Source organism: Polyodon spathula, chromosome 3 (assembly GCF_017654505.1).
Source record: "Polyodon spathula isolate WHYD16114869_AA chromosome 3, ASM1765450v1, whole genome shotgun sequence".
Taxonomy (NCBI): Eukaryota; Metazoa; Chordata; class Actinopteri; order Acipenseriformes; family Polyodontidae; genus Polyodon; species Polyodon spathula.
This window is the reverse complement of record NC_054536.1, coordinates 80120125-80144939: the sequence shown is the minus strand read 5'-3', so window position 1 is coordinate 80144939 and position 24815 is coordinate 80120125. Positions and strand designations below refer to the sequence as shown.

Sequence of the window (24815 nt, the reverse complement as noted above, 5' to 3'; positions counted from 1 at the left end):
CAGTTCCTCCAGCTGGTGCAGGCTGACCCAGTCTCCCAGGGGTACAGATTACTGATACTCTTTCACTGGAAGCCTGATTACCCGAGAGAGAGGACCACCGAAGTCCCTCAGGGCTCACCTGAAGAAGGAGGAGATTGCTATTGTTTCCATGTTAGGGAACCATGTGTTTTGTAGAAAGAGGTGGAGGGGGGAGCAAAGTGGCATCTGGCCCTGCAATGTAAGTGGGGAAAAAACTGATCAAAACAATGGACTGAATATTCTAATTTGGGGATTACGTCTACTCTGCTGACAACCTATTGAGATTTTGAATGACCATGTTAGTCCTGCCCTAAATCTGTGTATTAACCTTAAAAACAGCCTTCTTAATCACGTGTAGCAGTGTAATTGGAATGGTTGAATATGTGTAGTAGGGTTATTCCAGCCGATGACGGTAGTAGATCTTAAACCTCTTTTGTGGCTTTGTATTCCCGTAGGGTTGTGCCAAGTGACTAGTTAAATTTCCTTTGTGGTTCTGGTATCATTACAGTATTTTTTTTTCAGTTGTCATTGGTGACCTGCAGACCAAATTAACCAGGGCTGATTTTAAAAATAGCTGTGCTGCAGTTATATAATTTTTTTGGTTCTTTGCTGTACTGTAGTAGATGTTTATTTTTGTGGTGGTTGTTTCCATATTAGTTCTGTAATTGGATTAGAGTTGATCCCTAGTGGTTGAGTGCAGGGTAAATCCTACAATCAGGAGTTTGCTGGTTCCAATCCTGATGATGTTTAGTAGCTGATCTTGGGTAGGGGCCCAAAGGGATTGCTGCCATGGTCATGGTCTTGGTGCTATCTTGGGTTGGGGAGGTAAACAGTCTGGGATTATGCTTAGTCCATTGTGACTCAGCAACTCTCACATCAAAGTAGTTTTGGCAGACGGACACTCTTGGTTACTCTTAGGTTTTGGTATTTTACAGACTGTAAAGGATCATTTTGGTATGTAAAACATGCTTTAATCTGATTCCAGTTTCATCCTGACACAGTATACCAAGCTAGATTTCTATCTAGAGCAGTCAAAATATTAGTTTTATCAGTGCTACATCACCTACAGGGTACCCACATCCTTTTAATTTTGCACAGGCATGCTGCTCTGCTCACAAACAATTCATGTCTTACAAACAGCGGCACAAGCTAGAGTCCTGCAAAGCTAGTCGGGTTCAGGTTGGAATGTGAACTTTTTCGCTGTTTTTGGTTCGGGTGCGGGTCAGAAAATGTAACTTTTTGGTCAGACTCAAGTCTGAATTTTGAATCTGCAAAAAACGTTTTCTGTCCTTTCACCATATTTGTGTTGTAACCCTTTCCCAAATAACCTATTAGAAGGTACATTTATTTCATGCAGCAAAGCAGGGGGTGATTCGGGAGGAGTCAGCTGACTAAGCAGTATTCTCTGCTTGTTTGATATATCGTAAGATCCTTTATCACGTCTGCTTGGTGAGATAAAAAATGTCTGTGAACGACGTGAAACAAAAGATAGCGCAAGGTTTATATTACATGTGGTGGATAATAGTTTGAGAGGTAAATCACAAGTGTGGAATTCTGTTAGAATCATAACAAATAAAAATAATGAACATTGACTGGGTTCATTGCTTGTAAAACCTGTCATCATGTTTTTGTGTACGACCACCACAAAACTGGTAGATCATCTTTGCGAAAGGACAGGTGTAGCTCCCTTTCAGCTGGTGGCATGAAAATAATAAATAGTATTTTTTATATCAAAAGTCACAATGTAACCTTTCGTGTATAACAGTGCTTCAATATACAAAGGTGCCAACCACAGTAAGGTAAGAATCTATGGTACAAGTGATTGTCTCTTGACTTACGCCAATAAGTAGGGGATAGTCTTTCAAACTTCAGTTTCCCATGGCTCAAGATGATCGAGACAGCTAAGGTCGCACACTCCGTAATGTTCCTTAATGATACACACTAACTCAAGGATTAAAAATTATTTAATTTTTTTTTTAGACAAATAGGAGATTTAAAAGTCCACGTCCACAACGCGTTTCAACACAAGTCTTGGTCAAGTGGTGTATAGTACAGTAAGCAGAGATCGTTAATATGTTACAATATTAAAATATATCAAGACCAGTAGAGCTACTACGCCATATAGTCTATCGTATAAACTAAAATCTGTGGAGAAGGGTAGAGATATCTATGTGTAAACGTGCAAGGCCAAAGTAATACACTGGTACAGCCTGCAGAACCGTAAGTGGAAAGGCACGCCTTGGGTACTCACAGCCCACTTGTCAGTGCAGGGTATAGGCCAAATTGTTGGGCACTTGCAATAGGAAACAGTGGCATTTTTGTTTTGCTGGTCCTATAGGAGCACAGCTGTGCTGTTAGCAAGAGCGGTGCCCAGCCTTGGCAGGTCCAGCAGGAATCATTGGAGACAATGATTTTTAAAATAGTAGCGACAAAATGTGAATTGTAACGACAAGTTATAAATAAATCCCTTAAAAACCAGATGAATAAGAGGGACTCTCATGAGTCATAAATGAAGAGCCTGTTTCAGAAAACACAGGCTCTATTCTCCCAGGAACTGGATAAAGCCCCCCGGCAGGGCTTGCGTTAAGTGTCTGGTGTCCAGCAGGAGCCAGCAGTGATATTCTTTAAACTCTACAATCTGCATGTCTTCCATTCGTGGCTGCTGCTGTGGAGATGTATGTTGCATACAATTTTGTTGCTATTTTTTATTATGGTTATGACTTAAGCACAGTTCAATGTAATGATTGATATATTTTCAATTTAGCACTTACTTTGGCAAGAGAGAACCCTGTGTCAAGTCACTTTTAGTTGCTTGTTTACTGTAGACGTGCTAACTAATAGGTTATTGCCTCCTGCATTCAGGCTCTGATCCCTGACTATAGCACAATAAAGCCCATATTAAAGCAAAATGTCCAAATCCCCTGTATTACGTACAACTTTCTTGCATGTATGATCTTGCTTGTTCAGTGGGAAATGGAGTGTGTGTTTATAGAAACCATATGGCTGTGCAGGAGGGTTTCCAAGAAATACACAGTAAAACCAAAAAAATAAGTTTCCAATGTCCTCCTGTGTAAAGACCCCACAGTTACTGCATAACCAGTGAGCCCAATAAGATTTGTGCTGTACATTGTATGGAACGTTTTCCAAGGGATGGAAAAGATGGAACAAAGGGCCTGCAGTGATCTCTGCCTCCACAACATAATCTGGTCTCTACAAAGCTTAGTGCAGGCAGCAGGGTGGGATGTTTCAATTACTGAAAATGCATTATTTGTTATTTTTGTTAGTCTTGGTGTTTATGGGTTTTAGACCAAGGTCACGTTTTTGCTGCTAAGATTTCAGCAAGGCAGTGCATGTTTGTCATTAGTCACTGCATTGCTCCTTGCAGTGTCATTGAACTAGGCTTAGTCTGGTGCTAAATGCACATTTTCAGCTGATTTGGATAAGAATATAAAGTACTCAGGGAAACCAGATATTGTTTGCATTTCAAGCTGTGACAGGTTTCCCTGATGAGGAATACTTATATGTATTTTGTCCATGACAACACAAAAACCATCAGGGCTGTGTTAATTATTTTATGATGCGTCTGTCACCCTCTGTCTCGGCCATCCATACTCTGCATTATGGCTGTTACTATCAATCCAGGTTATTTGAATACTGTAAATGTTACTGTTATGTTTTAGTACAGAGGTGTGTGTGTTTTTTTGGGTTTTTTTTTTTTTTGGGGGGGGGGGGGGGGGTGATATTGGGTATAATATATGTGGTGGATTCTCCAAACTTTCTCTTGCTACTGTAAGCTGATATGTTTTAAACAGTAGTTGTCTCTTACAGTGAAATTAATTCATTTTAAGCACCGTTGCAGTCATGTCTGAAATTTCCACCACCATGTAGTACTAAAGAGAGACTGATTGTTGTTTTCACATGGGCCCAATATTATTGTACATGTACATGTGGGATATGTTTGACATTAGGTCTGTACTGTATCTTCAATTATACAAATTTTAATTTATGCTACAATGGCAAGCATGTTACAAACTACTCAACAGGCAGACTCCAGTTTTCAGGTGCTGAAGTAAAGAAAGTTATTGTACTCGGGCTAGCATGCCTGATTGCAATTAGAATGGGGAGCTTACAGGTATGAGGAGATTACAGTGAAAGTGAGTGTAGGTAAAATGTTAAACTTGCCTTATTGACACACTGGTTAGAGTAGTGCAAATTTTAAAAATAAAACCGGATCAGTTTGGCCTGTTTTTGTTCACCGCTTGACTTGACCAAGGCTTCAGAATTTAAAAAAGCAATACAACAAACTAGGCAGCAGAATATGAATTTAATAATTTTAGAGCATTAGGTTATTACTTAGACTTCCCTTCTCCTGTTCCCCCATTACACTGTTTAGGTAAAATGTGGTAATTGTTTCTTTCACAACCAGTTTAACTAGAACTCCATTATCAATGTCTTTATTGATGTCAATGTTTATATAAAATGTTTACAGACAATCGCACACATTTCTGGAAAATCTGAGGCACTGCTTCCTTGAACATTAATCTTGCATTTCCTGTACTACAGTGTGTGTGTGTGTGTGTGTGTGTGTGTGTGTGTGTGTGTGTGTGTGTGTGTGTGTGTGACAAAACTAAAACACAGTGGAAATGTGAAAAAACACCAAGTTATCAAAAGTGCCTGGCCATTTAAGGTAGAGATATCAAAAACAGAAGCCAAGCTTCAAGAAACCATTGGGGCAACCTAGCCCAGCACCAAGCAAATAGGCACAACTGTCAAAGGGGTGGGGTCAAGGTTGCCCCAATCATTTTTACTAACTTGGCTTGTGTTTTTCAGGCACAGTAAAAGCAGATTAAACACATTAAAGACACAAGCCAAGTTAGTAGAAACAACTGGGGCAACCTTGACCCCACCCCTTTGACAGTTGTGCCTGTTTGCTTGGTGCTGGGCAAGGTTGCCCCAATGGTTTCTTGAAGCTTGGCATATGTTTTTGATATCTCTACTTTAAATGGCTGAGCTTTAAATGGCTTTTAATAACTTCATAGACATCCTGTCCGGAGACACGCCTCTTTTTAAATCTTGCAAATAACACTGCAGAATTAGGAAAGAAACAATTGAGAGGATTAATTATGCGTTTACATTAAAAGGTGCGCTATTTAAATTACAATCGGGTAATACATAGCAGTGAACCTGTTTTAGAGCAATGAGTCAGTCAAGACGCCTTTATCAGTGTTTCATATTTTATCCTGGTTATTACTATAATGCCAGTAAAACGCTAAACTTAATTGTGTGGAGTACATAGGATTACTCTCACATGACAGTGCTGGACTGTTACTAAACTGTTTCATATTGTTATTGTAAGTGCCAGCAAAGCTAAACAGGTCTTTTCAAAACACCTGTATTTGTAGACTGAACTATGGTGTTAGTGGAAGACTGTAAATATAATTTTCACAACTGTGCTCGACATTTTGGTTTTCTGAACTGTTGTAATATAATTCTTAGGTTTTAATGCTAGCAATGAGCCAAGTGATGTCTGTAAACATTATGACAGGTTTGAATTGTCTTCAGGTTCTTTACTTACAATTACAGCAAGAAGAGTCTGATTGAAAAATAAAAACAAAAAAACATTGTGCTAATATTAAATGTACTTCTTAACTGCCAACATTGTTTTATGTTCAGATGCAATATTTATTAATACGTTGATAAAAAGTGGGAACAAATGGAATTGGCCATTTTTGAAAAACGGAATTTGGTATTCCCAAGAATGGAACATTTAGTAGCCCTAAATATTGTTACAGCTGAAGGCAGTGCAGATGCCAGTGTTGCAGTATTTGCAATTTTATGCAGGCCACTAGTTAAGCATGCGGTCTATATCTATGAAAACAACCGACAGGGCTGTATAGGATCAGAGGATGATTCAAAATCTGAGGCAGAGCCACAATAAATGTCTTGTTTAAATTTAAAGTAAATTGTAAAATTGTTGAGATACCTGTGTTGGAACAGTATTATATTCCATAATGCAACAAAAATATATTAAAAGGGTTAATGTGTGGCCAAAGGTTTCTCGCTGATAATTGACCCTTTCTCAGTCGAAATGGCAAGTTTCTCAGTATCTAAAAAGCTTGCCGGGAATGCTGATTATGGGTACTGTACTTCACTGCCTTAGTAGCATCTAAACATATGACCGCTTTCACACCAACTGTACATGCCTTCACATTTCCACAGTCAATTTGTATTTGCAAAGTATTCAGGAGGCAAAGGGGCAGTAAAATGACTGGCCTATACTGAGATAAAACTGACAAAATGAACCATTCTGCAAGGTTCCTCACCACAAGAACTAATAAACATAATACAAATGGAGAGGTTATTCATTCATGTTCCTCTTCTGGAACACTTTTTAAAAAGCAAGATAAATTGCTTCAGTGTAAGCTTTATTAGTTGCACAAATGAGATTCTGTGAATGTTTGTCCATGGAAGCTAAGGTCAGTTGTTCAATAACATGAATTTGCTTGGCCCAGCCTGCTGGAGGACTGTAGCAAGAGGGGGAGTAACTGTACTGCTGTGTGGGACTGTGTTTAACTAGCATGCCAAACCACTGTACAGCAACTGCAAGTAAATATTGAGATGTATGTTTTGTTTTTTTCTTTCAGCTGGGGAATGGCAGTCAACGTGTACTCTACCTCAATAACCCAGGAGACTATGAGCAGACATGACATCATTGCATGGGTCAATGACATACTCTGTTCAAACTACACTAAAGTTGAACAGCTTTCTTCAGGTGAGACATAAGCTGTTATTCCTTTACAAACAGCAAAAGCAGTGGTGGAGAGCTAGAGGCTTGGCAGTAGCAGAACGGAAAGTTTTGGGTCATTAATGCTCTGAATAGGAAAATCTGTTCACTGCTTAGAAAAATTGCACCTTGCATGAATGAATTTGCACTTGTAAGTTTTGCATGACACAATGTAAGAAAGTTAAGTAAGATTACTGTAAAAACCATTGAACTGTAGTAAACAATGGTGGAGTTATTTCAAACGTATTAGGTCATTATGTGATTGAGATAAAGAAAGCTGCCTTGTCTTCAATGGCTGATGTAGTACAGAATTGTTGCTGAGCCATGTTTGTTGATCAAGGCTGTTGGACCCCTTCCTATGAACCAAACCTCCGCTCTTTGCTTATGCACTCAAGTGATTGTCCGAGGGCACGTTCTGCCCCATGTAAAGCATGTTTACTGTAAAAAAATAAAATATAAAGAAATTCAGTAAGAGGGTATTGGCAGAGATTATGGATCAGTGATATGCCAAATTAATTAATTCTCAGTCGTAATGTTTGTTCTGATTTTATATATGATTTATTCTACATGAAATTTAGGTTTAGTTGGGTAATTCTTATTTTATTGTTTAATCCTCAAGAATCATTATAAATGAATGTTGTTGTTTTAGACCAATGTATTGTGTAACATCTGCACCTCTTTATGTATTGTATTCTGTTATCTGCCACTTGATTTTGTTGTATAGTTCAACTCTGTTTCCAAGACATTGCTTTGACATTACAAACATTTTCACGCAAGAGGTGGCTTTATTTTTTATTCGCAACAACATTTTGTTCGACACTTGTATGGAAAATTGTAACAAACGTATTTCTGGTCCTAGCGGCCTTCTTCACCATTCCAGTGATGTCAAATTGTTTAATGCGCATGATCCAATTGAAAGAAAATGTCCAAAATGTTGCGACTGCCATGGTTAGGGCAGGGGAATTTTTTAAAGCTGAATAACCTTATTTCAAACCTTGTTTATGTGGAGGTAGGGGACCAAGATATGGGTTCCCTCATACAAGCTCTTTCAAAATGATACAAAGACAACCACACCACAGAGAGCATGTGTCACAAAGACAGCTGCAGTGGGTGACGTCAGACCAGAAACAGGAAATAAACGACAGAGAGAGGTGGAGTTTGGTGGAGCTGAGCGAATGGTTCGCTCAGCATTTAATAAATAAACAGAACAGAAAATAAAAAGGTTGTAACAAACAAAAAACACAGGACACGGCACTGGTAGTCAAAATAAACAGACAAATAAAATGGACTATACAGACAAAACACGGTGAGCTTCTTTTTAACGATTATTATTATTATTATTATCTTATCTTTACCTCAGTCTCCAATCCCATTCTCCACTCACTGAACACACAACACAAAATACACACAGGGGCAGGCACTTTGCCATAGCATGGAAAGGTACAGACGCAGGAAATGTGATAACTACACAAAGATAAATGTAAAATGTGAAGAGAAAAAAAACAAATATAAAACCACAAAAACACCAAGTGCAAAATAAACAGATGTGAAATAAATGTGTAAACAAATATCAAATCCCCAAATAAAATCAAAACAGCAAAACTAATTCCTGCGTCTACACAGTCCATGCAGGCTGTGGTGGGGTTGCACTCGTCAAGTTACGTTGCAAAAGGTACATTCGATAATTAATAAAGCTAACCAAAGTACAAGACGTATAAAATAATAAAAAGAAAAAAATTAATTATATTCCAGAAATAGGTTGATTTTAATAAAGGAGGTGAAGGTCAGTAATAATAAATAAACAATTAACAAAATAGATATAGTAAATAGAGGTGATTTGGTAATTATCAACAAATAAATATACAATAACTAAACAATAATACACAGTAATCGGTAATAAACAGCAAAAGCAGTACTAATCTTCCAAACGGAAGCGTTCTTTGCAGTGGTGGGTTTTCCCGTCAGGGATCCATTCCATTTGCGTGATTCTCTTTCAAATGCACTGCTCCAAAACCTCATTCATATAATATATATAGCATCGGCGCACCAAGGAAACAATTGTTTTTCAATAAATTCTAATAAAATGTAAAGTAAAAGTATCTAAGGAAATATTATTATTATTGTTATTATTATGTAACTGGATCAAGTTTCAACTCCAAGGTGCTTGTTCGGTAGAAAGTATACTCGATAAACTAGCGAGTGGGTTAAAAAAAAAAAAAAGAAAAACAGTATGAAAAATCATCTAGCACAGTGCCTTGCAAAAGTATTCAGACCCCTGACCAATTCTCTCATATTACCAAATTACAAATGGTACATTGAAATGTCGTTCTGTTTGATATTTTATTTTTAAACACTGAAACTCAGAATCAATTATTGTAAGGTGACATTGGTTTTATGTTGGGAAATATTTTTAAGAAAAATAAAAAACTGAAATATCTTGCTTGCATAAGTATTCAACCCCTGTGCTGTGGAAACTTCCAGTTTGCACCGATGAAAGAAATTGCCCTAACGAGGACACAATTACCTTACCATTGGCCTCCACCTGTGAACCATTAAAGTTGCTGTCACATTTTATGGATAAAAACCCCACTCTTGAAGGATCATTGGTTAGGCTGTGAATCTGAAGGAAAATGAAGACCAAAGAGCATTCTACAGAAGTTAGAGATAAAGTAACACAAATGCATAGATTAGGGAAAGGGAACAAAATAATATCCAAGTGTTTGGATATCCCAGTGAGTACAATTGGATTAATAATCAGGAAGTGGAAGCTGCATCACACCACCCAGGCACTGCCAAGAAAAGGCCATCCCTCAAAACTCAGCGCTCAAACAAAGAGACTTGTGAGAGAAGCCACAGAGAGGCCAACAATCACTTTGAAGGAGCTACATAGTTCAGTGGCTGGGAGTGGATTAATGGTGCACCAGTCAACCATATCAAGAGCTCTGCAAACACTGGCCTGTATGGGAGGGTGGCAAGAAAGAAGCCATTGCTCAAAAAGTACCATCTGAAAGCACATCTGGAGTTTGCCAGAAAGCATGAGAGTGTCCCAGCTGTGATGTGGGAAAAGGTTTTGTGGTCAAATGAGACCAAGATAGAGATTTTTGGCCAAAACTCAAAGTGCTACTATGTGTGGCGCAAACCTAACACTGCCCATGCCTCAAGACACACCATCCCTACAGTGAAGTATGATGGTGGCAGCATCATGCTGTGGGGATACTTCTCATCAGCAGGGACTGGGCATCTTGTTACAGTTGAAGGAAGAATGGATGGAGCAAAATACAGGAAAATACTGCAAGAGAATCTGCTTCAGTCCGCTAAAAAACTGAAGCTTGGGAGGAAATTCACCTTTCAGCAGGACAATGATCCCAAGCACAAGGCCAAAGCAACATTGGAGTGGCTCAAGAACAAAAAGGTGAATGTCCTACAGTGGCCAATTCAAAGTCCTGATCGCAATCCCATTGAGAATCTGTGGCACTATTTGAAAATTGCGGTCAACAAGCGTCGTCCAGCCAACCTGAACAACCTGGAGCAAATCTGCCAAGAAGAATGGGCCAAAATCACTCCGACATTGTGTACAAAGCTGGTACATACCCCAAAAGATTTAAAGCTGTTATTGCAGCGAAAGGTGGCGCTATCAAATATTAATGTGTGGGGGTTGAATACTTATGCAAGCAAGATATTTCAGTTTTTTTATTTTTCTTATATTTCCCAACATAAAGCCAATGTCACCTTACAATAATTGATTTTGAGTTTCAGTGTTTTAAAATAAAATATCGAACAGAATGAAATTTCAGTGTACCATTTGTAATTCAGTAATATGAGAGAATTGGTCAGGGGTCTGAATACTTTTTCAAGGCACTGTATATATATATTTAATGCGAGTTGGCAGCAAACGTTGTGACACATGCAAATTAACTATGACATCACAAAACGTCAAAGGGAATTCCCTTTGACTCTCTAGAATGTGCAGTGGATGGAAAATAATTTTCGCCCTTATGTCCATACTAAATGGATGGAAAGGAGGCTACAGAAACAAAATGGTAATAATTGGCTGTGCAGAATTATGTAAACTTGGGAATGACCTATTTTACATATCTCGCTTCAATTCTAGAATTATCCCTTATGCAGTGAGAATTATGAATTATCTCCAAGTTCTCTGGCATTTTTGCCTCCATGGTGACTTGGCTCAGTTTTGTTTTATTAAACCATGATGTCGCTTGCATAGTTACCTTGCTAATTCAGCCAGCAGTTTGGAGTTTATTTCAAAACTGCAGCCGTCTGTACCAGATACACAAACGAAAAGCTTTTTTTTTTTTTTTTTTTTTTGTACAGTAAAAAGACAGTTTCAGAACTAAGCCAGTGACATATTTTTAGCAGCTCACTGCACTCTTTGCTGAATGTGTACAGTTGATATTAACATCCCTTAATTAGTTTAATATGGTAATATAATCAAAAGTTATGACAAGGCTTACCCAATTTGATTCTGACAGCCCCCAGCAGGGATAATGACAGCTTCATACTTGGTCTGGGTGTTCAGGTGTCTAGAGCTGTTTTCATATGCAAACACTCAGCCTGCGTATCTTAACTTAAACCTTTTGTTAAAAAAATATATATCCCAAGAAGTGAAAAGCTGAAGCTAGATGTTTTTGGATGTCAAAAATAGCTGAAAAATCAAACCATTCATATTAGACTTGCATCCCTAGAATATAAAACATACCAACAGCATGTTTGCCACATGAACTTTTCAATAGTTGACCACAAAATGTTTTCTATTTTGGTCTCCTATCACGTCTGCAACAATATTTTTAGACAACTTATTTGCTTGTTGCTCTTCAAAAACTACAAGAAAACACGCTGGACAGTACATCATCACTATCAATCAATGTTGGTTCTTAACGCCTTGAACTGCCTTGCAAAACTTGCATACTGTATGTGACCAAAATCAGGCATACCTTAGAGCCCTATTCAAGTATTTTTGCCTACATGTACCAATAGCTGGACTCGAACACAACACAGTAAAGGCTAACTTGGCTGCTGGATTAAGCAATATTTTATAGGTGGGAGAGGCTGTATGTTAATCCAAACTGTTTTTCTATTGTAAGATATTAGTGCTAACCCCCCCTTACTCCTTGGTTATTTCTCTGTGATACAGTAGGTGTAAATTCAGTTCACTGCACACACCACAAAACACCAGCAGTAAGTTCTGTTCAGATGCCCGTTTTAATATTGTAAAATGTTACCAGGTCTTCCATGACCCAACAAGGAAATTCATGTTGAATTCCAGACTGAAGCTAATTATTGTTGTTATTTTTTTTTTTTTAAAGACATTGCTGGAATTGAAGCTTGTGTACGCCAAATCAGGGCAATGTTTATTATAACTGTAAAACAAATGGATTGGTGCTGCACCACCATTGGAACTGTGCCTGGAGCAGGAACAACAAACTTGCATTTCGTACAAGTGGCCAGTGTAGTGATTTAATGCTGCTGGGTTTGTCCTTTTCTGCAGGTGCAACATACTGCCAGTTCATGGATATGTTGTTTCCGGGCTGCATCAGTCTGAAGAAGGTCAAATTCCAGGCCAAGCTGGAACATGAGTACATTCACAATTTTAAATTGCTGCAGGCCTCTTTCAAAAGGATGAATGTTGATAAGGTGGGTACAAACAGCAGAACAGAGTGATGTCTCAAGCCTTATTGGATATCTCTATTTACAAAAATAACCTGTTTTTTTTTGGAGGGACCCCCCCCCCCACCCCAACCAAGAGTCCCAAAAATACACATTTTCCATTTAGAACCAGCCATAGAGTTGCTGGAAACCTGTGTGCCCCAAATTCTGTGTTTTTTTTTTTCCTCTTGAGAGGAAGAGGCAGGTAAACCTGAGTTTGTTCTATGTTAAATAGCCTTTTTTACATAGTTTTTAGTTTATATAAATAGCCTTTTTACTTTGAGTTCAATGCCCAATGTATTTTTGGGCTGTTATAAGTCCTGGCCTAAGCAAAATAAATAAAAGCCAGAACATTGGCATATCTACTGTACACCAAAGTTTTAAGACAAAAATTAAGACCAACACAGTTTTATTTCTAAAATTGCAAATATTTTATCTACAGTGACAATACAGGAATATAATGTTCAAACCATTTAAACAGTGACTCCAATAAATAACTGTAACTCAGAATAACTGTATGGAATAAAATAGACCACACAAGTCTCAAAAACTGCCCATACCTTCATGAACTTAAGAAGGTGATGCAGATATTAAATGTGTACTAAATTTAGCACCCAGGGGAAACAAAACCTAGGCTGTAAGGGTTAAATTACTTTGCCAAGTGTATTTCCATTTACACTTTTTTTGTGGTTTTGTTTTGTTTTTTTAAGATTATTCCAGTAGAGAAGTTGGTAAAAGGTCGATTCCAAGACAACCTGGACTTCATCCAGTGGTTTAAGAAGTTTTTTGATGCTAACTATGATGGCAAAGAGTACGACCCGCTACAAGCCAGGCAAGGCCAAGACGCCACCCCGCCCCCAGACCCTGGCGAGCAGATCTTCAACCTGCCCAAAAAGTCTCACCATGCAAACTCTCCAACAGCAGGTAAGGCAGAACCAGAGCAAAGTGGAGTTCATTAGTGCTGTTCATTTATTATGTGCTGGGAAGCAGTCCCTGTCCGCATGCCTCCCCTCCATCATTAGTGCTGTCTCTGCAGAGTAGCAACAGGGAGTCTGTTTTGCTTCAATCATGAAACTCATAAACATTAAGCAGAACACCAAAACCTTGTTAAAGGCATAGCCTAACTACAGAGTGGCCATTTGCATCTGTTTTTGTAAGTACAATACCGTGAAAAAACTGACATGCAACAGTAGTTCAATTAAAAGGCTGCTTCGTTTGGTATCGAATGTGATTTTTATGATTTAAACTGTGCTTTCAAACACAGTTACTTGAAACTGAGTTCAGATTATCCTTTTTGGTTGAACTATTGTGCACATGCATACAGATTGTGTCACTGTGAAGTTAATTTTCTAAATGTGATTGGCCTACATTGAGTCCTGTCGGCTCTACCGTGTTTGTATTGGGGTCGAGCAGCTCCTGATCAAAGCAGCTTGCAGCTGGTAAGCTTTTCAATGTGAGGCTTTAAAATCCAAAATCCAAGGTTAGCTGCTACCTTTTCAGGGTTCTATGTTTAGATTTTTAACTACTGGCAACTGAGCTAGTGTTTTTACTGGCCCGGATGCAATTTTGTCTGGCCCAATGTATTCATATATATTTTCATGATGGTTTTTATTTTCAGTATGTTTCTAACTGTGTATGGTAACCAAAGAGAGCCCACGTCTCGAAAGAAAGTGGCTAAACGAAGCCTTGCAATATATGTTACTTAAGCCATTTATCATGCACACATTTGTCTGCTTGTCAGAAAATGAAAATACTGTATTCAAGGTTTGAAAATGATGTGTACAAATGATACTCATTTTTTCAAAACCATACCCACAACCAAGCTGTTCCCATACAGTCTAAGAAGAAAGAGTTCTATATAGAACCTTTAATCCAATTTTGCTGCATTATTTTTAGCTAACACTAACAGATACCTGCATGAGTTCCTCTGTACACAGCAGCTTCTGCAGCTGTTGCTAACCAGTCCTGAAACAGCTTCTTGGAGCGTGGCACCAGCGAACTTTGAATGTGTGAACTGAAAAAAAATATCATGTATATAGCGAGTGCTAAAAGACGTAATCCAAACTTGAGTAACATTGAAAGGTCATTTAACGTTGTGATGAATATAAAAGACATACTAAATGATAAGCACAACAACGCAGTGACTAATAAGAAAAGGCAAGATACTTGGAGTTGGAAAGGAGTTCTTTTTTAACTCTGGACTGCAGTTCAATGTAAAACGTCTACTGTTGACTTTCTGTGAGTGGATGGAGTAACGTCAACATTTGCACTAAACATTAAAAGTACAAGCAGGTATCCTTGTTTTGAATTACTTACAGGTTATTGAATAAACAAAGTAACTTGACTTGGATCCATCTGATGTCAGTACTTGATGGCTAGTTGTAATTAGTAATGTTAAACTATTGTAGTGTTGGAATATATTTTCTATTGTTTTGGCCAGGTTACAATATTTACACTATTAAGATTATTTTATAAATGTTATTTGTTAGAATTAAACAGATGTAGAATATTTTGGTTGCTATATGATAGGTGTAGTGTATTCATAATAAAATGACAACAAAAATGCTTCACCCTGTGTATTCAATTAGGAAACTATTCGAAATTCACATCCCTATAACAGACACTATTAAAACAATATTCATAACGCAAAATAATAACAATCCTTCTCAGAGCGTTGTTGCTTGTGCAGCCTCTCTCAAGTCAGCTCCAGTCTTGCTGAGTGATACCAGCGAGTCCTGGAAAGATTTTGTGAATTGCATTTTTGACCTGAACACATCGGATCCCAAATAAAAAAAATTTGATAATTCGATCACGTATCTGGGTATCCATCGGGACGTTTTACTGTGAGACTGGATATGATGTAAACGAAATGTTGAATTCACAACAAATAAAGCTGCTGTTTTATCTGCAAGTCTGGGAAACTGACGCCAAACAAGGCAGAACGTTACTTTTTTTCACTGTCATAATGAAGCCTCCATTCTTTCCTTTTGGCTTATTGGTTGCTTAGTTGTAGAAAACTCATTTGTTAAAGATTTGCCGCAGGAACGGATGCCAACACAGCACCGGTACGCAGTCTCAGATTCTGACTGTACAACAAATATGACGTGCAGCGGGAAAGTTAGGATTAGTTCGTAGTTATGTTTTTAAAAAATGGTTTGTAATGAATTCAGCTTTTTTGCATACTGGATCATTGTCCTGGATCCATGAAGCAACTTATATATATATATATATATATATATATATATATATATATATATATATATATATATATAATATATATATATATATATATATATATATATCAAATACTAGTTAAATGTAACAGGCCCAGTTGGCCCTGTGGTGCTTCATAATTACCAGCCAAACTGCGATCTCTACTGGCGCCAGGCCATGGTTAATGTCGAACCCTACTTTTAGGGTTGCGAAGGTAGGAAAAATTCCCATGAACAAGGTTATGCAAAAATTGTGCCCTGTTCAAATATTGTCTGTTGTTTGAGTATATTTTTGGATTGCAAAACACTAATATTTGGGAAAGTGTGCCTCCTCTTTAAATAAAATGTGACTTTAAGACTTAAAAAAGGCAGAATTGAAAAATCATAACAGACTCTTTAAGCCCATCTGTAGATATGCTCTTTATATGACCTATCTACAGACTAGTAATCCTGACTCACCAAAGCTGAATGTAGTTATGATTTTGAATTAAAAACAAAACAAAAAAAAGTTAATGTAGTCTTGTGACGGATAAAACAGGCAAAGTCAATAACACCAAGACAGAAAGCACTTTGTTTATATTTTGATACGGAACAGCTTGTTTAAGAATGCACATTCCACAATGCTGATGGCTCAGAACTCCGGGGATCTGTGAATGATGTAGTTCCTGCTGACACAACTGCAAAACTATTTGTTGGGACCAAATCATTTATACTGAGTAAGAAAGGGAAAGTTTTGCCAAGAAAACTTTTAACACCATCACTTTGCTATACTTTTGGGAGGACATGTGTGAATTGGCTAAACGGAATCCAGAATTATTACTGTAGTCCAAAATGGATTTGTAAATTTTGTCAGAGTGTGTAATGGAATTCATAATGTACTAAAGAACTATTGATTTATTAACTTTTAATCCCAGGCTTTGTATCTCAGATCAGTTCTACCACACATGCACTGAACTCCAGTAGAGTAGTGAGCTGAAAGTTACTGTAATCCTCAAATTGCTGTATTAAATTAATTGATAGGGTTTTTTTTAATAATGTTTAGCTTTTACAGGTAGTCTTTCTAGTGTTTTCTGCTAAATGCAGGGCTAAGGTTTAATAAAGTGCGCATCTTAAAAGGTATATGCTTTATAATCTTTATCATTAGTATCCCTTTACTGGCCTTATTTGTGGTCTTATTAGAAATGAAAAACAGTCTTTTCAATAAAGCAGCATGGATTTAATTTATATTAATGACTTCTGCTTGCACCTCTGTGTTGTTGTTGTGTGTGTTGTGTTTTTTTTTGTTTTGTTTTTTTTTGTTTTTTAATGCAGACCAAATGTTTTTACTGAAAATATATTTTTAGTTGCGCTTCCAATTTGAAAACCAAATCAAATAATTGTAAGCCAGACTACTGTTAAATCTTGTTGGGGAAAAATTATATTTTTCACTTTTAGGTGCTGCTAAATCCAGTCCAGCAACTAAGCCCTCAACGCCGTCATCCAGGCCCTCGTCTGCTAAAAGGACACCAGCAACAGCAGTGCCTGCAAAGGATGAAAAAGAATTGGAAGCACAGGTCACACAGCTCAGTGAACAGGTACTGTGACATGGAGTCAGTATTGAGTTGATGTTGGAAACCAATTTCCTCTGTTGAAATGCTTAATGTATTTAAGTTTATTATTCACTGACTTGGAGATTACATATAGTTAAGAGTTGGTAAATTAATTATGTGTCTTCTAGCGCAGCAACGATCACTTGAGTAAAAAATATGTATAGATTTAAGTGCTGCTTGAGTAATCATTATAATTTTAAAAAGGCAGACAAGTTCTGCTGCATGCAAAAAATAATAAAACCTAAAACGCCTAAAAGAAACTGCAAGAAAAAAAGTTTTCTGTACTAGATAATTAACCACAACGTACTCACCATGTGCAGGGTAGGATAAGCATAGTGAAAGCTGTGTTTTCACAACCTCTGAGCCAATGATGCCAATAAAATGTTAATCCAGAAAACAGGGGATAGTGGAACACAGTGGTATTTGAAATGGAATAATTGGTTTATTGACCTTTTTCAGGCAAATCTTTATTTCAAGTGGTCAGTTTACAGAAATTCCACATTGTGCAGGTAAAGGGTTAGAGATGTAGTCTAGTTCCCCACTAAGTAGCCACTTATATATATATATATATTTAAACCATTAATTATTTAAGCAACAGTAAAGTGCATTATCAACAATTGGAGCCTTTTAGACTGAAATACTTTTTTGAAAGTGTATCTATGTTAAAAATGCAACACAATTTCTGAAAAGGATTAATAGAATAAAGATTAAACTTCCAGAGAATACTATTGTATTTTGCATGGGTGTAAAATCCCTGTATCCCAGGATTCCTAGGAATTGAACTTCAGAAGCATGTGAAGAAGCACTGGATAACAGAAAATATAAGAACATAATACCTACAAAAGAAGTATGAAATATGATCAAGATAATTTTAGAAAACAGTTATTTTACATTTAGAAATAAGTTACAAGGAAAATAAAGGCACACAGTGACAGTCTCAAAATTAGCCATACATTTTGCTAACACGTATGTGGGTAACTAGTAGGAAATGTTATTGAGTAAATTAGACAAGAAAGCTTTAGAATACATAAGATATGTGGATGACGTGTTTGGAATATGGACGCATGGAGACAAATCTCTTTTCTAGTTTCATAAAGTAGCAAGTAAGGTTGAAAAAATACCATTAATAATTACATATATTCTAAATTATTACCCAACATTTCAAAAGTTGTTTGGAGTCATCTATGTCATCTATGTATACTTCCTAATTCATAAAAAAATGAAATCAATATTTCCAAAAGCGCCAGTAGTGGCTTTTACAGAGGATGCACATTTAGCTGACGTTATGGTTCACAGTAAACTTAAACGGGTCATATAAGGACGTTAAAACCTGCAAGAGGACATGTAAAGTATGCAAATTATATTTGTAACGATAAAAGTGAAATTGCAAATAGAGAAAATAGATAGTCAGTCTTGAGAAACTTGTTATGCAAAACTAGCAACTGATGGTATATTTTGCCAAACTTGTAACAAAACAAAATATGTAAGAGAGACCGGTACAACATTACATAATACAGAATCGCCTGTCGAACCGTAAGAGATAAAGTAAATGAACCAGTAGTTCAACATTTTCCAAAAAATTAACATAACATGAATGACCAACAATTTGTAGTTTTTAGAAAAATACAGATAATGTACAATACAGAAATAAACAGACTCCATACCATGATTCCTGAAGGTTTAAATAGAAAGGACTAGTTTATCATTACATCACTAACTATGTCCTGTTTTGCTCACAGGTAAATTCATTAAAAGCTGCAATTGAAGGTGTGGAGAAGGAGAGGGATTTTTACTTTGGAAAGCTGAGGGAGGTTGAGCTTCTCTGCCAGGAACAGGGACAGGACAGTGCCCATCTTGTCGAACGATTAATGGAAGTCCTTTACGCTGCAGACGAGCAGGTCAGTATGTTTTTTTTGTTTGTTTGACCCACCATTAAGTAGAACCCTGCTTATGTTCTGTGTGTCTGTATTTCTGCTTTACTCTGATAAACTGGATTATCTGTCAGTGTTGTTTTGTAGCTTACAGTGGTGGTGCCAGCACAGGGTTTAAAAATAACTCTCTATAGGTGAGACCTGGCTAGACATTTTTCCAGCTACTGCCTCAGCCATTCTCCTTGAAATGTGTCCTACTCCCCCAGCCACTTTGGGCTTCCTTCCAACACCAGTTTGTTGGTATAGTGCCCGACCCCCCCACCCCCAGATAAATATATAATTAATTGAGCAGAAGGTGTACGATCTACCCTATGACTGCCAACATATCTTGTAGGTGCAGTCAGTCTCTTAACGAACAGATGTAGGCTGTGGTTTTACAAGCTAGGCATGTTCTGAATAAGATTACAGTGTTTGCTGAGCCTTTTACTGTATACAAAACCACACTTAACAGCGTTCAAATTTTAAGTGTATTTGTTTTGGGAAATTCTGTGTAAAAACATTTAAGAATTATTTTTTTTCATTTACATAATGCAGTTGTAACTAGAAAAAACACTGCCAGAGGCAGTTTTTGCAATACATTGCTTAAATCTAAGACAATTGTGATGGATTATTGACGTTATCTGTATTATCCTGCTACAGAAAGGGACAACACAAGATCAAGCATTCAGTTATTATCCCAACCTGTCAGTTATGTTTGAGGGAGAGGGTGAAGACAGATGTTAAACTTCTCTCGAAACTGAACTATTTAAACTACAGTAGTCAAGCTTTTAAAATGTATTTACCAGCAATTGGTCATCTACATACATGGTACCTGGCTGATTTCGGGATGAACTTGCTTTATTCTCATTGGTTCATTTTGTGGTATAGTAGAACCTGTCATCAGATTTAATTGGTTCCAGGGGTCCATCAGATTAAATTGGGTAAATGTGTAGTGTGTCCTAAAAGTATGGTACTGCATGTATACTTATACAAAACAAATTGTGAAAATGATTGCAAAACAAAGCACTGTAACAGTATTTGGCAATGTACAAAACAGTCCATGCCAAAGCAGTCCGACACATTTTTTTGCACTGTAAGTGCAGGTTAACTTGACACAAATGGAGTTTTAAAAAAAAATAAAAATAAACACACACATCAAAGTGTGTACACAAACTGGTTTTGGAGGTCGACAAAAAAATTCCCACGCTAACCGTCCTAATTTGTTTTTATTTTTATCTGCAACTGAATCCATTCTGTTGAATTTACAGTTTTTAGACTCATAATAAAATATGCCTTGATCAGTAACCATCTGTAGCGTTCGGTTGGTATCAGCATGTATAAGTGGCATGTGGCAAAGGTCCATCGATTTTAATTAAGAGTATAGTGAGTGTCTTACAGGACCAGATATGATGGGTTCTGCTATATTACATTTCAGATCACCCATTGGTTTAGTTTTACTTTGTTTGGTATTCATTTTTCTATAATTTGCGCTGATGTTATGTTTCATGACAAGGTTTATTATATGGCTGATTGTTTAGAAGATTACAACTTGCATTGATGGAGACTAAGAGTTTGCATTCTGCTTGGGGAGTGGGGGCGGGGTTCAGCTGTAGTTTCAGCCCACTACCACCCAGCAGAGTGGAAGACCACTTTGGGGATTGGTTGTGATTTGCTGCTTGTATTTCTGCAGGAAGTGCCAGGCGAACCCCATGAAGACCAGGAGCAGCCGGCTCACGAGGAGGTCCAGCAGCAGGAAGAGTACTGACCGGAGCACTTCACAATCGCAGTGTTTGCTTTGTGAGAACTCCTTTTTTTATTTTTGTTTTGTTCCTGAAGAACAAGCACATGCTGCCTCGAGGAGGAGGGGGTTACTTCACATTCACCGTGTTCACACAGTTTATTCATGTGCTGTAGCAGGGAATTACTGAATAAAGTTTCCATTGGTTCTGTAAGACACAGACGCAGCAATCATCTTTCAGTGAGGCATACTGGCTGTTTTTCTAGGACTATATGTCACTTAACCACTCCACTGAGGAGCAGATTTGTTCAGAGCTGGGGTAGTAGGGGTTTTCAAGGGTAGATCAAATGTATTGTCAATTTGTACATAACCTGCTTTAGTGCCATATCATATTCTTCTAAATTCATTTTTTAAATGTATTCTATTAACATATCCGTATGTTGATTTGTCACAAAGAAAATTCTTACACACTTCTTTTGAGAAGACATTTGGGAACCTTTTATGAAACCTTTCAGATAATAGCTATGAGCTTTTTGATAATATATATATATATATATATATATATATATATATATATATATATATATATATATATATATATATATATATATATATATATATATATATATATATATATATATCTATATATATAACATATAATACAGAACATCTGAAATATATTGAGATTGTGGAATTTATGTCTACATCTGAAATAAAAGGGGATGCATTTATCTTTAGTCCTTAAATTTAAATTCATAAGGAATATACATATTTTTAAAAAATCATGCTCTGAAGTAATCTGGTGCAGCTAAGTGGTTATACTAGTGAAGTTGTGTAAGAGATCCACTTATTATTTGTAAATTTGTAATAACAGTTCCAGGGAAATATACTACAGATGAATCACAGTGATTGGACAGAACACCATATTCCACTGCTACTGTTTTTTCTATAATGTTTTTGTTTATTTTGTTTTTTTTCTAATTATGCATTTGCTATTACTTTTACTAAGTAGCTCACCATCATGCTGTGTTATATATTACATGTAAACTGAAAAGGAAAGGAAACATATCTACTGTTTATAGTTATAAATAGCAAAGAAGAAAAACGTATTGCGGGTTAATTGGATGCAAGAAATATCTTATTCAGATGTATTTCACGCATTACATTTCCTACAGTTTGTTGCATGATAGGATAGAATTTTGACTTTTGATTATGTGAATAACTTGACCTGCTTTTTATTTTTACATATTTAATAAAAAACATTATATGTTAAGTGAGATGCGTTTTATAAATGTTAGCCCACAATTTTATTTTTATTCTGTATTATTTGGGACTGGTGGAGATGTTTATATACTAAGCTACTGCTAAAGTATAATGTGTTTTGTCAAATCGATTTGCCCTATCCTTGCAAAACCTGTTTTGCAATAATTTTGATTAATGAAATTACACCAGACACTAGTGCAATGTTAAACTGTTAGACGTAAATACTAGTGCTAATGTATTACTGAATTAATAAAAACCTGATTTTGTAATCCCGCACTGTCTGAGGATTACACTGTAGAATGTGTGTTCAGTCAGTATTTCTCTACAGAAACAATTACACATTTTCTTAAACCTAAATATAAGGTAATTCTATTTGAAAACAAAAACATGGTATCTTCTTTTGTTGGTTTTCCTTAATTGTGCCTTTCTTTTTGTTGTAAAAGGTTCAATAGGTAACTTTTATTGTATTTATTTTTTTTATTTGATTATACAAATATCAATAGGTAAAGATGTTTCTGTATTCTTTGCTTAATGTAGTAGTACACTTTTATACACTCAGAAAACACAAGGATTTGGAAAGGGATTTTTTTTTTCCTCCAAGACTTGCGGTCTTCCAGACTAAGCAAAGTTTATACTGTGTGACAACTCCAATGTAATTTGTATGCCTAAAGCAAAACGGTGTTTTAATATATGCAACACTGCTGAGGTTGGTTACAATAAAACTTAATGAGACCAGTGATCTATTATTTTGTCATTAAATAAAAAACTGCTATTTTCCCCAATGAATAACACAAATGTCATTTTGCTGCTTTTAATTAAACCACTTAAGTTTAAGCACTAAAGCCCCCAAAACTTTGGAACTTATTAAACAAAAGAAATAATTGTAAAACCCTGATTTGTCTGTTTTTGGTAACCCTTGAAATAGTGAGCGTTTGGGATTTAAATTCGCCAGACAGGTTTAACCTAAGACATACTCCACCAAACTTGGATTTCAGTTCTGTGAGACCACAATGAAACATTACTTGTATTTTCAGCAAAAAAGTATTCAATCATCTCTACATTGATTATCCTCTACCTACCTTCCCCTTTCTCTGGTGTCTAAGGGGAGATTTGACATGGTTGTTGGGACTAGCATAACCCTTTCTTGATACATGGGCAGGCCACACCCCAAGCAATGACTTAATTGCTTAAGGGGGTGCTGTTACTTTGTTTCCACAGCACAGGAGTTGTGTCTTCTTGTGAAAAGTGCAATACAGCTGAAATACATTGTGTGTCTTAAATTAAATACTATTTGAGCATTTTCCACTGCTCTCTGATGAGTGAAGGCTAGAATATGCAGTGGTTATGGTGGAGGTAGAAAGAAGAGTTTGAATAAGGACACAACTCTGGCCACAGTACTAGCAATATTTAGCACAGAAGTTCCCAAACTGGTATATGAGATGTGTCCAGGGGCTACGCAGGACAAATTGTGTAATAGTGAACATTTTAGTTTTTTATTTTGTTGCAGTCTCAAGACTTGTCGGACTCAAAAGCTTTAAACCGCATTGGGAATTGCTTTCAGTTTCTGTAGTGAAATGGCGCGTGACACTAGTTAGTTTCAGAAACAGAGAGGCTGTGCTGAGCAAGACAGTCGCACAGCTGGGGGACACTTGGGTTCACCGTGTGCATGTTTATCGCAAACCACCAAGAGGTACCAATGGGAACAAACATACACAGAGACAATCGCAGGGTTTCCAAGCAAGGTTTCTTTTTTTTTTTTTTTTTTTTTTATTATTATTTTTTAAAACTCGAGACATTTACACGGTGTAAAACGCTTTTTTGGGTTTCAGTTCGCTCAGTATATTTTTCACTCGAGTAAACCGGGCTTTTCACCCGACGTCATGCAAATGAATGGGAAAGGTGGGGGTTGATAAATAAATGAGCTATGCGTAAAGTGCTTGTGCTGTTTTTGAAGATTACTAGTGAAATTTTGTGAAAATGTAGTTTCCATACACAGAACTGGTACACAAGTGAATCTAAGCTGCTGTAATAAAGCATAATACCTTGTGCCTGCTTGGTTAATAATGTGTTTTACTGCTCTTGCCCAAATTGTTTTGCAAATGTCATTAGTGTGGTGTCATGTCGTTAGTAGTGAATACTGTTTCAACTCATTTATCTTACGACTCATTAATTAAAAATAAACTTGGAGGTATAAAATGACTGACCAACAGTTATTGCATGCAGATCACCATGACTGACAACTTGCTGAGATGTTATATATATATATATATATATATATATATATATATATATATATATATATATATATATACATTTCATTCAAGGAATACAGCAATAGGTGGGGATCAGATGATGCTGCGTGTACTACCCTGGCTTTGATTTAGAGACCCTAAACTTGAAACTTGCACTTGAAAAGGAGGTGGAGGATACCAATGAAACGGACTGAAGTGCAGCATTAGTTTGATTCCAAAATTTCTACTGCCTGCTGTATCCTGCACAAACTCTTGTCAACAGCAAAATGAGGTTTTCAGGAATCTGGCTGCCTGTGAGACAGATGGGGAAGGTTACCAGTGTTGCCAAGTCTCATGAGAAAGGAAAAAAGCGTCACTGCCTTTCAAAACAAGCGAATGCATGGGT

General features: G+C 36.8%; 1 protein-coding gene across 1 annotated transcript in view; it reads left to right on the top strand.

The window, feature by feature from the left end:
* Window positions 1–21448, top strand: part of LOC121313472 (microtubule-associated protein RP/EB family member 2-like) — a 35285-nt gene extending 13837 nt beyond the window's left edge. Inside the window, exons 2-7 of the mRNA XM_041246076.1 lie at window positions 6663–6790; window positions 12309–12454; window positions 13177–13390; window positions 17113–17252; window positions 19007–19165; window positions 20868–21448. Of these exons, the coding sequence (XP_041102010.1) occupies window positions 6663–6790; window positions 12309–12454; window positions 13177–13390; window positions 17113–17252; window positions 19007–19165; window positions 20868–20942 (862 nt within the window). The 3' untranslated portion in view covers window positions 20943–21448. The remainder of the gene's footprint in view (window positions 1–6662; window positions 6791–12308; window positions 12455–13176; window positions 13391–17112; window positions 17253–19006; window positions 19166–20867) is intronic.
* Window positions 21449–24815: the final 3367 nt, after the last annotated feature.